At 41.3% G+C, this 12,001-nt stretch overlaps 1 protein-coding gene across 9 annotated transcripts in view; it reads right to left on the reverse strand.

The window, feature by feature from the left end:
• MBNL3 (muscleblind like splicing regulator 3) overlaps nt 1-12,001 on the reverse strand; it is a 155,676-nt gene that overhangs the window by 114,139 nt on the left and 29,536 nt on the right. For all 9 annotated transcript variants that reach the window (XM_040627465.1, XM_040627442.1, XM_040627449.1 and 6 more), the window contains one exon: nt 1,612-2,402. In XM_040627465.1, coding sequence (XP_040483399.1) covers nt 1,612-1,788 — 177 coding nt within the window. In that variant the 5' untranslated portion in view covers nt 1,789-2,402. The remainder of the gene's footprint in view (nt 1-1,611; nt 2,403-12,001) is intronic.

A 12,001-nucleotide genomic window follows, 5' to 3' on the forward strand; every position in this document is an offset into this window, starting at 1 on the left:
GTCCATAACAATCCTGAAGTTAGGTAGAGATAAAGGAACGTAAGCCTTATCAGAGTAAGTAGCTAAGGTCAGACACAGTAGCGAGGCTGGGACTGTCCCTCAGATGTCCTGAAACAACACACGCACAGTGCCTCATGCTATCCCAGACTCTCTAGATGGACTGGATGAAAAACATCTCCTGTTTCCCTCCCCCCCCCCCACTTAGCCCAGTGCTCTTTTCTGCTTCAAGGCATTGCCAGGTAACACAGCGGGAGACTTCAATAATACACGAAATAATTGTAGATGAAACCTAAATGATGGTGAAAGGTAGAGAATAAGCCCTTTAATCATAATATGTGCTGCAAAGAAGAGCAATTCAGACATTTTCAATAGCAAAAATTACTGGCTTTTTTTTACAATAACAAGTTTCCATTCTTGACTTGGGAGGGTCTGCGACAAAAACCTAGTAACCACGAAATAAGTTAAATTAACTATCCACGTAGGATGTCACTTAATGAAATGTTTCCTGAAGAAATGATCACATAAAGGAATACATCTCTGTCAGCCAATGCAGCCATAAATAAAAATGTTAATGAGGTAAAATTGGCCATGATGAGGCTAAAACAATATCAAGAAATTGAAAAGGTTCTTATGAGGCTTAATTTACTTTGACGTATTTTGAAAAAAAAAATTGTCAAATGCATCGTAGCAAATCTTATTAAACCAGGAATCTATTACCGTTTTTTTTTACTTCTGTGCTTTAATTTATACATTTTTATCCTTAATTTAAAGATAACTATGAATAAAACATGAAAGTCAGTACATTTTCTTGTTCTGCAATCACATATGTTCTAGTCTACAGAATACCTCATTTGCACTCATATTTTGGTTATAGTCTAGCACATAATATTTGGGTTTGATGACCTTGGCAATAAGACTTGCCTTATAAACTGTACTCACAAATCTGGAATTGGTTAATCAGTTTAGGAAGAAAATTAAGTGAACCTAGTTTGGTACCAGCATTTAAGTTAATGGTTTAAAATATACTTTGACTAAGTATGCTGGGGGCCCTTGGCTGGCTCAGTCGGTAAACCGTGCGACTCTTGATCTCGGGGTTGTGAGTTCGAGCCCCGCATTGGGTGTAGAGATTACTAAAATAAATAAATAAACTTCAAAAGACATTTTCCTCCTGGATGGTGAGATTTTCACCTTCTACTCTTTGAGTCTGACTTCACATGTCCTCTCAAAGCTGCCTGGTCCCTGCCAAGTATATTTTGATAACATAGTTAATAGGGCTATAATTCAGTAAAGGGCTTCTTTAGGCTCTATGAGAATTATGATCACTGTATTCAACATTTAAATTCTATACAAAGAAATAAAGTACGGTAAGGCTGCAATTTCTCACTCTCACAAAAATGCTTTTTTTCCCCTTCATGTCTATCTTGATCAGCGGGCTTTGGTGAGATGAGGCGAGCTATAGTCTGTGCCCAGAGTCTACATCCTGTCTTAAAACAAAACTTACGGCTTCCGTGCTATTATTAACTTTACTCATTTCAAAGCACATCGTCTTTCAAAACACAGAGACATCAACAAATTTAAATTAAACGTTATGAGTGTGTAGATAAGACTCACCTTTAAGGAATCAAAGCACGCCACCACACGGCCATTTTCCACGTGGCAGACTCTTGGCGGGTGGGCAAACTTGCAGTCTACATCAGCTCGAGAGCAGGTCCCTCTCTGAAATTCTCTGCAGACTTCTAAAGTCAGCCACTTGGTGTCACGAACCAGGGTAACATTGACAGCCGTCATATTGAAAGCAAAGTGAGATTCAAGGTATATGTGAAGAGAGAAGGTTGCTTTGTTGGCACTTAGGTTTTCGCTTCAGCCAAAATTTGGTCTGGTCAAAAAAAAGCCAATCACAAAATAAAAATTGTATCAGAATAGCTAAGAATTAGATTAGAGACCAACTCCTAAGAAAGCAACCAGAAAGGTTAAGATATTGAGTGTTTAATTTGTTCTTCTGCCGAAGTTGCTTCAAATAACTGGCAGGCTTTCAAAAGAATTCTGCACTCTCCAGTTGATGTTTTCAATTATTCTTGCAAAAAGCATATGCTGCTGGTTGCCCTTCAATTTGTGGAATGGTCTCAGATCAAGCGGAGAAATGTTTTTCTCCCTATTTCTTGGATTTAATGATTAAGATTGGTAAGGATGTTACAACTGTAAAAATAAAATTTGCTGCAAAATCAGGAGGAAAATGACTAGGGAAACTGGGAATCGAAGGGAAAAAAGAATGGACAAGTTGCTGAGAATGAACTACAAGCACACTAGGTTTGGGGGCTGGGGAGGAAGAGGGTTTTATAAAGACACAGCTCTAGAGTGGAATCGAAGCAGCAGTGCCTTCAGAAAAGGCACTTTTCAGAAACCTGCAAGAAAAAAAAATAAAATTAGCTAATATAATGCAATACTTTGGTTTTAAACTCCAGTTATGGAAAAGAAGTACCATATCCTATTTAAAACAGGAAGCATCTAGATATTGACAGTGCAACATAGTACAGTCGGCCGTTGTCAATAAAAAGAGCATTTCCCAGTGTAGAGTAGAAGGAGGCAGCCACATAGATTTACTGTTGAAACACAAGCCCAAGTGGGGAGTCTGGCTCAGTTGGTTAAGCGGTGGACTCTTGGTTTCAGCTCAGGTCACGGTCACAGGGTCCTGGAATCGAGCCCCACATGCAGCCCCGAGTGGGTCTCTGCACTCAGCGGGGAGTCTCCTCAAGGATTCTCTCCCTCCCTCTCCTTCTGCCCCTCCCCTTACTCACTTGCTCGCATGTGCGCTCTCTCTCTCTCTCTCAAAGAGATAAATAAATCTTAAAAGAAAAAGAAATACAAGCCCAATTAAAAAGGAAAAATGATGGTTTCATTCTGTTTGGGGGCAGAAATTCATGTGGGGGTTCACTGCACAGAAAATGCCAGAGCTGGACAGGACAGCCCCTCAGTTTCTAGAGGCTACCAAAGACCTGTCATTACCCCGGCTTTGCTATGGTATGAAGGAAGGCTTGCTTATCCACTCTCAAAATCCAGAACAGGAATTGCTAAGAAAATTGAAGTTGCTCTTAGCAGTCCTGCTGTGTGTGTATTTGAAATAAATAAATATTTTATTTATTTGAGAGAGACAGAGATCGTGAGAGAGAGCACAAGTGGGAAGGAGGGGAAGAAGCAGACTCCCCGCCAAGGAGGGAGCCTGATGTGGGGTTTGATCCCAGGAGCCTGAGATCATGACCTGAGCCGAAGGCAAATGCTTCATTGACTGAGCCACCCAGGTGCCCCTGGGTTTGTTTTTGGGTTTTTTTTTTCTCTGTGAGTGCCCTATTAGTTCTTAGTCTCTGTAAGGGATGTGGGAAGAACTCAGGAGGAGGTTTCAGCATATACGAAGAAGTAAGACAGAAAGCAACAATGTTCAGTCATACATGAAAAACTGGGCAGCTTTAAGGTTTGCAGTTTAACCCAGCACCAACCAGCAACAAGTTTTAGCAACTCAACTGAGAGAACAGATAAAAGGTTAATTTATTGGCATGATGCCATGGACACATACTGAAATAAGAAGGATTTGCTAAAATAAAAGTAAGCTCTGAGTATCAGTGAAATCAACCCACGGTCAACTTCATCAAAAAAGTAGAATTCAAGGTCTTGAAAACATTTCCTTTAATGTTTTGAACAAGATCTTTAACAACCCCACTGAATCTGAATCTTCCACTTGTCTTTCCACAGTCAAGATGAAACTCAATATCACATCATGTTTTAAATATCACCTGGAAATTAAATATCTAGAAAATTCAGGCAAGCTTATCCATCCAAGGGTAAACATGTGTTTCTCTGAGTCACCCTACTTGGAAGCCTTTCTAAAATGTATTATAGGTAGCTTTGTCTTCTTACAAAATACTGAATATCATTTGACCTCTAGTGGAAGACTTGAGGTCATAAATGTCCTAGAAAGTATTATAGTTTCCCTCCTTTGGTGGCAGATTGTTAATGGTCACTTCTACTGTCCCTTGTCTTCCTGCCACAGTATCTGCCAGAGTGGATTGTCCAGCTCCCTTCTGGAAAACATAACAGCCAATCATGAATGTTGAATAAGAGTTAGTTACTCACTGAATGATGGGTCTAGGGGGCAAAGTGCACGGCTTTCTGGTATGGGGGCCCTTTTGCAATATGTTCCGTGCAGGATCAAGTTCTAGAGGGTTAAGGTTGTCAGGCAAATGACCTCTAGGAAAATATTGACCATATTTTTTTTAAAATAGCCAGATGGGGAAATGTAAATGAAAACCACAATGCGATACCTCTTCGCAAGCATTAGGCTGGCTATGGTAAAAACCAGAAAAGTTGGAGCGATCGGAACCGTCGTTGCTGATGGGAATGTAAAATAGCGCAGCTGCTGTGCCCAACAGCCAGACAGTTCCTCAAAATGTGAAACGGTTACCATATGACCCAGCACTATGCCTGGGTAGATACCCCCAAGCAATTGAAAGCAGGGTTCCGAAGAGCTATGTGTACACTCATGTTCATAGCAGCGCTAGTCAAGATAGTCAAGCGGTAGAAACGACCCAAGTGTCCACTAACAGATGAGTGGATATGAAAAAGGTGAAACACCTGCAAAATGGAATATGATTCCATCATTAAAAGGAACAAAGTACTGCTACGTGCTACAACGTGGATGAACCTTGAAAACGCTTTGCTAAGAGGAAGAAGCCAGTCACCAAGGCCACATAGTATATGGTTCCATTTATAGGAATATCCACCACAGGCAAATCCACAGAGAGAGCAAATGAGTGGTTGTGAGGACTCTGGGGAGAGGAGAAGGTGAAGGAGCTGCTTCATGGGTCCACGGTCTCCTTGGGGAGTAATGAAAATATTTTGGAATTAGATACTGGTGATAGCCACACAATTTTTAAATGTACTAAAACCCATTCACTAAATTGTACACTTTAAACAGGTGAATTGGAGAGTATGTGAATTACATATATTAAAAAGAAGTCTAAAGAGACATTACCCCCCCAAAAAAAGCCTCACGAGTGATACAACTGGCTACCCCAAGTTTTCTTTTCTAGATTCTCCCTAGACACAAATTCTACGTAGTGTTCCTAAGTGGAATTTCAAGAGCAAATTAGCTTCCATACTGTAGTTGACTTAGTGTAGTATGGAAAGTACTCTAAAAGAGAACATTCTGCAAGTTTGTAAGTTGATATTTAAAAATATATTCAAATTTAGTTCTACAACTAAATTATATAGGCTGTCTGAACACATGTGAATGAAAAATAACCAAAAAGGAATACGTGTGTGTGTGCGTGTGTGCATGTAAATATATATATGATTTGCTCTGAACATAGACAGTGAGGGTCTGGAGATAGGTTTTTCCACAGAGGTCCATCAAGTAGAGAAACAGACAACACAAAAGTAAATTTGAATTCTGAACTTTTGAAAAAGAAAAATGCAAACAGGAACTGGACTCTGGCCATGCATTTTATGTAAGATGGGGCCATGGGAGAAGGAATTTTCTTCTTTTTTGAAATTGGCCTGCAACCTCTGATGGGACCCTGGCCAATTCTTCAAAAACAGTCCTAGCCAGTGCATGTCTTCCTGCAGACTTGGAACAATTTTTGGAGCTGGCACAGAAGAAGCGAGGCGCGCAGCTGAAGGGAGCTGGTGCGCCCAGAGAGCAGTTCTCTCGAGGAGCTCTGTTCGTCTGGCTGTGTACGAAAGACAGGGAGCGGGCCATTTTCCCCTGTATTTTAAAGAAGATCAACTGCGTCTGGGGGACCATACAGTTTTCTCTTCACTACCTTACACTAGAGTAACAGGAATACAATTTCGCTTTTGCCGATTGAGCGTCCTCTAACGCAGAGCATGAAGAGCTACCCTTTCTTCGAACCTTTGTGCTTGCGTAGTAGTCGCTAGTTCATGAGTGCTTTTACTTCCTCCATCTTTGGAGCTCTAAAGAACACTCAAAAGCATGGGTGCTCACCCCAAAATACCGATGAAGACATGGAGCCCAAAGAGCTTAAGTGATTTATCCACAGTTACAAAGCCTTAAGTGGTGGAGCCGCCGAGACTTGAGGCAAAATCTCCTGCTTCCAAATCTCCTGCTTAGATCCTGGTGGAGAAACGTCGTAAAGATAATTTCTTATCTCTTATCTCGCTTGGGAACCTTAAACACGGAAAGGTAGTCATTTTTGCATAGTACTTATGATTCCTTCTCGAAATTACGTTCACATCTGTTCTAGCAACATCTTCTTCATTTCCCTGAGTTGAGCCGCACCTACTATGAGCCAGGCCTTGTTCTAGATGTTGAACAAGATAAGGTTCCTGCTGTTGTGGAACTTCCTATGCTCCTTTAACTAGGGAAGAAACCTAAGGCACCAGGAAGTGAAATGATTGTGAGTTTATGAAGGGCTGGAAGCAGACGCTAGGTGGTCTTCCGATTTCTGCAGAGGCTAATTCACCATGAATGGGACACCAAGCCCCATGACTTGAGAACACTCTTAAGCACACATTCAAACACTACTGCATCAAAGGCAGCCCCAAAAAGACCTCGAAGTTACTCACACCAAGTCATATTGCTCCCTGGATTCCTCTTGGGGGAGGGGGAGGTACTAGTGTCCCATTTTACAGATGGGAGAAAGAGAGGTAGAGGAAGATTAATTCATGTAACTTGTACAGCTTCGTGTAGCTTGTAGATTATCAAGCCACGGTTCAAATCTAGGCAGTCTGAGTCCACAGTACCCTCTTAAGCACAACACAATACTGTGTCTGTCTTAGGGCACACAGTATGTTTGTAAACATTCTTCCTCATCGTAGACCCTTAACTTTCTCCCTTACTAGACTGTACATTCCTTGAGGGCAGAGATCACGTCTTACTTAGTTTTGCTGGCTTGATCTTCTCATGGGAAGTTAGAGCCATGCAGCATTCCCCAGGATTCCTATTTTGAGAGGCTAAAGAGTAAATGGGAATTTAATATTAAGCCTTCTGTTTACCTTGTTGGCAAGTTTTGTCAGTTGAACACCCTCTAGGATCGCTGAACTTTGGCCACCTCTGTAAGTTTTGAATCAATTGGCCCTGTAAAGTTGAGTATTTTCTCGCAATTCTGGCTTTCAAATTGGACTGTTAATACCTGGGAATCTTGGTATATGGAGCATTCACTTGTCATCAGGAATGGTCTACTCCTGCTCATTTGGTTGTAGCGAGATCTTATCCTGGGTTTAGAGTAAAAATACCGGACACCCAAATCATTTCTGTCTGTCTTCAAAGAGTACGTTAATCTATGGAATGTTTTTGCCCAATAATCGGTGTGATGAAACTGAACTCGGAGTGGGGGTGGTGATCTCCCTTGGAGCCACAGGAAGAAACATTGCCTACATATTCTTCCTAGAAAATAAGGGTTCGTTTTGACTGTTCATTAATGCTCATTTATGATAAATCTCAAGAAGACATAAAGCATAAAAGTTTTTACTTTGAAATTATATATACACTAGATTCATTATCAAGTGCTTCCTTTGAAAAAGACTATTAGAGCTTCTTAAAGGATTCATACCTTTTCTCATGCAAGTTTTCTTGACGGTAAAACAAAAAGAATAAATACTTTCTGTTGATCTAATGGAAAGAGTAACTTGTTCCAAAGCTGTTTGCGAGGCCATTTTTTCTACCTTTTCCGTGTCTCGTCCTCTCTTTTACTTTCCCTGCACAAGCCAGCCCATCACATGGAAACATTGCCAATGCCTCGTCCCGAAGATCACACAGATACTATTTGGCACCTAAAGCACTGTCTGAAGAGGCATTTCTTCCAATGCATTTATCAAGCTCCTGGATAAATAATGAAAACAATGCTTGCTTTCCTTCCATTTTAAGTTTCCCTTACATCTGTGTTAGCTCGAAAGTTCTTGTGACCATGTAATTTGGCTCCATGAAACTACGACACACCTGCCCCACACTTCTTGAGCTGGCAAGCTGCCAAGGTTGAAAAGCTTTCAAGTTTTCGATTTTGCTTCAAGTTCTATTTCCCTCACATGTTTTGGTTAGTGGTCCTACCAATACACATTCTTCAAGGCACAGAAGAAGGGTTCAGCACTGCAGATGACTTCATAGGCATCCTATGGAAAATGGGCTTTTCTGTCCAAAAGAAAAGGCTGTACAAATAAGGCTATTTTGCCTATGTGCAGAACATTTTCATTAAGTTTTTTGTTTTTTTAGAGCTTCACTGAATTTTTTTCCCATGCTACTCCTAGGGTCATACATTTAATATACCTTCTACAAAAAACAAGTTATTCCATTTCATAAGGCAATTAAGAGACCACCCCCCCACCTCAGTTCATACATATGGTCACAGAAAAAAAAAACAGAGGTGCCACAGTGTCTCTTCTGACCATAACCCTAGCAACGTATGTGACTGGCTGTGTCTGTCAAAGTTTATATATATATATATTACAAAAGGTATGGCTCTTTTAAATAATATACAAAATTATGAGAATTTGCTAATAAACGCCATTTAAAGAGTTTAAACAAATCCAATTTAATACAAATACACCTTAAAAACAGGATTCTAGGCACAGTTATTATTAATCAGCACTGGTTAATTGCTTCCTTGTGTTCACGGGACGTAAGTCCCAGTGCCATTAAAAGCTCTTCACTCATGAACTGGATTTGAACTTGAAGTCAATGGGAATGTAACATATTGGGGAATTCGAGTCCTATAATGCTCAAGCACTCGAGATGAGTGAAATACAAAATGAGTCATAAGACTGACGGCATTTAATTACATGCAGGGTGATTTTGCTGAAAATTCATTCAACACATATTTATCGGGCATCTAATATATCCCAGGCACTGCCCTAGATGTTGTCTGGCCATGGATGGGGAAGGGGAAGGGCAAAAAATAAACAAAAAACCCGTATCTGTTGTTCACTCTATCCATTTAACAGATATTTATCATCACTCCCTAAAATTTGAGCGAATGAGGCTTTAAAAATGTTCATGTGTGAGAATATCAATCAACCAACAAACATTTATTGTATACCAACTGTATGCACAGACTTGTGTCCTAAGCTTCTGGGGTATCTGAAGAGGTGAAAGACACCGTCTCTGCACTGAGGAAGCCTCTCTGGAGTTGGGGAGGCAAGAACAACATAATGGGAAAGAAAAACCAACAATGTAGACACTTAAGAGCAAACTTCAGGAACATGAACGACAAATGCAGGGAGAATGTCACTCAGGCCTGGAGTCATCACCAGAGTTTCCAAACAGGAGCCAAGTGGAGCAGGCCCTTAAAAAACAAATGAAGAAGGGCGCCTGGGTGGCTCAGTCCATTGAGCGTCTGCCTTCGGCTCAAGTCATGATCCCAGGGTCCTGGGATCGAGTCCTGCATCGGGCTCCCTGCTCAGCGGGGAGCCTGCTTCTCCCTCTCCCTCTGCCTGCCATTCCCCCTGCTTGTACTCCCTCTCTCTGTCAAATAGCTAAATAAAATCTTATAAAATAAAAGAATGAAGAAACAGAAACTGGGTGAATGAAGGCAAGAAAAGAGAACCCTAGATGCCAGGTTTCCATAGGACGGTGAGCAGGCACGGGCTAGCTAGGACGGCTAGCTTACACCGTGGAAGGCAAATAACGTATGTGTAGTTTCCGAAGGACCTGGAAAATCGACCCGAAGACTATATATTTGTTACGGAAATAGGAGCCGGGCTCAAAGATTTTAAGCAGAGTAGAAACTTCGTGGCTATAAGCGTGGTGTGGCCACGATGATCTGCCCTTTTAAAACGGTCTTCTTTAAGGATCCCCAACACACAGAGCAAAGTTGATGCATTAGGCGAGGCCAGGCAGTGATTCAAGTCAGGCTTGCATGAAAAGCAGGCAGAGAAACGAAATGAAAAGTGCGGCTTCTTGTTTGCAGTCTGCCAACTCCCCATTTACCGGGGACCCCAGTCAGTAAGGACATAGAACTGTATTCCTATTTTCCGAATTGACTCAAATTCTTGTCCGTCTTCATCTCGATGACGGAAATTCCTTTTAAAACTGTAGTTGAAAGCTCCAAGGGGAGGTTTTTTTTCAGTTACAGTTTGTTACAGAAAAAGCTCAGGTGGGGAGTTAAGTTTAAATAGTCACTTTTTGGCCCCTACTGGCATCCTGTAAATTCCTGCTAAAGGACTTTAACCAGCACCCCAGTGGTCGGAAAGTGCTCGGGCCCCTCCCAAAGTACACAGCGAGTCGAATTCAATGGAATTTTCGGGGCCAATTTACTCACTGATAAGATTTGGTTGAACATTCACTGTTCATCAATAAACAAACACACACACACACACACACACACACACACACACACACTGTACAACAATGATCAAAAGCTATTGCTAAATGTTTATTTATCCTTTAATACTTATAAACGGCCAAGTAACTGTCTAGTCAAGCTGATGAGTCACATAAGGATGACTGGTTGTCAGAGAAGTCAACTTAAGTCGCATTGCAGCGCTTTAAGGGTGTAAAGGGATTCATCGCTGTATCTAGGAGGCATCCAGGGAGGGCTGCCTTCCCTGAATTCATCACTGGTATTATAGCCAATAAATTAAGGGTCTCAATCTCAACACAAAACCTCTGCTCCTTATTAGAAGCGCTTATAAAACTAGTGAAAGGCTAGAGGACAAAGCTTTGTGGCTGAAAATGTTGGGAGAGGACCAAATGCGCCCTGATTTCAAGGACCCAGTAGTTTAACACATCAATGCCAAAACTTCTGGTAGACTCCATGGGAGTTTTCTGGGCAAGCGAATTTTCTAGGCACGTGCACACAAGTGTTCTACCGGTTGTGTCTGAAGTTATTCCTGCTAGAGGCTATTTTTCTCATTCATTATCAGACACCTGACTGAGATAGATCTCTATAAACCAATCGCCTCGAGTTGATTGGGAAGCGGGCTGCTTTAGTGAAAAGAGTTAGTAGCGAAGAGTCGGGAGCACAGGACAGAATCTTAAGTTCAACTTCTCCAATCTCCACAAGGGCCTGAGAGTATCCTTCCTTAAAGGCCTCTAAAATAGGAATTCCAGGGGCGCCTGGCTGGCTCAGTCAGTGGAGCATGCAACTCTTGATCTCGGGGTTGTGAGTTCAAACCTCACAATGGGTGTATAGATGACTTAAAAATAAAATCTTTAAAATAAATAAATACATAATAAAATAAAATAAGAATTCCATTTTTCCTCTCGATATTTCAGAGAGATTTCTGCTGGATTGGAAGTCGGGGCCTTTCTTTACAGAAAAATTTGGAGGAAAGGTAAACTAGGATGGCTTTTTAACATCTTCTCATTGCATCTTGGGCAAGTAGTGAGTGCCTTTGCTAATACTAAAGAAAGATGTGTAGCTATCTCTCAAGTTCAACCTCAACAGGTAGAGGGGACGTGGAGAGAAGCTTGGTTTAATTATACCATGAGAATGGAAAGCAACACGTTAACCCTGAAATGTAATACTCATCTTCAAAAAGACCAATTCCGTGAAATCTATCAATTTCAATTCCAGTTGGCCTTAAAAAAAATGGGGAAATAACTTACGGGCCTCCTCCTATCAGGTGTGTCATTTAAATCCAGATTTCGGGTTTTAAAAAGGAGGGTGTGGAAACTCAAGTTCACATCGAAATGACAGTACTCCAAATAACTCTAACTGCGCTCACAATGGTTAGCACAGCCAGTGAGGAACAAAGTAACCTATCGATTACTTCAACCTTGAACAGAGACCCAGAAAGGCTCATCTACTTGGCTAAAATGCCTGAAATTGTTAGTGTACACATGAAAAGCTCGTGATCCAATTTCATCATACCTTACATCTTCGAGATCTGTGATCAGAATGGGTAGGCAGAGTTCCCAGAAGTTTAACTCCACCGTACTGATTCATTTAGTTTCTTTTCCTGGCAACTCATAACCACAGTGGACTTGAATTTGTGGCTGGAGGCATTTTCACACTACTGAGAACCAGAAGGGTACTCTCCATAGCTCTGAATCCTT

Source organism: Ursus maritimus (genome assembly GCF_017311325.1).
Source record: "Ursus maritimus isolate PB19 chromosome X unlocalized genomic scaffold, ASM1731132v1 scaffold_X1, whole genome shotgun sequence".
Lineage (NCBI taxonomy): Eukaryota > Metazoa > Chordata > Mammalia > Carnivora > Ursidae > Ursus > Ursus maritimus.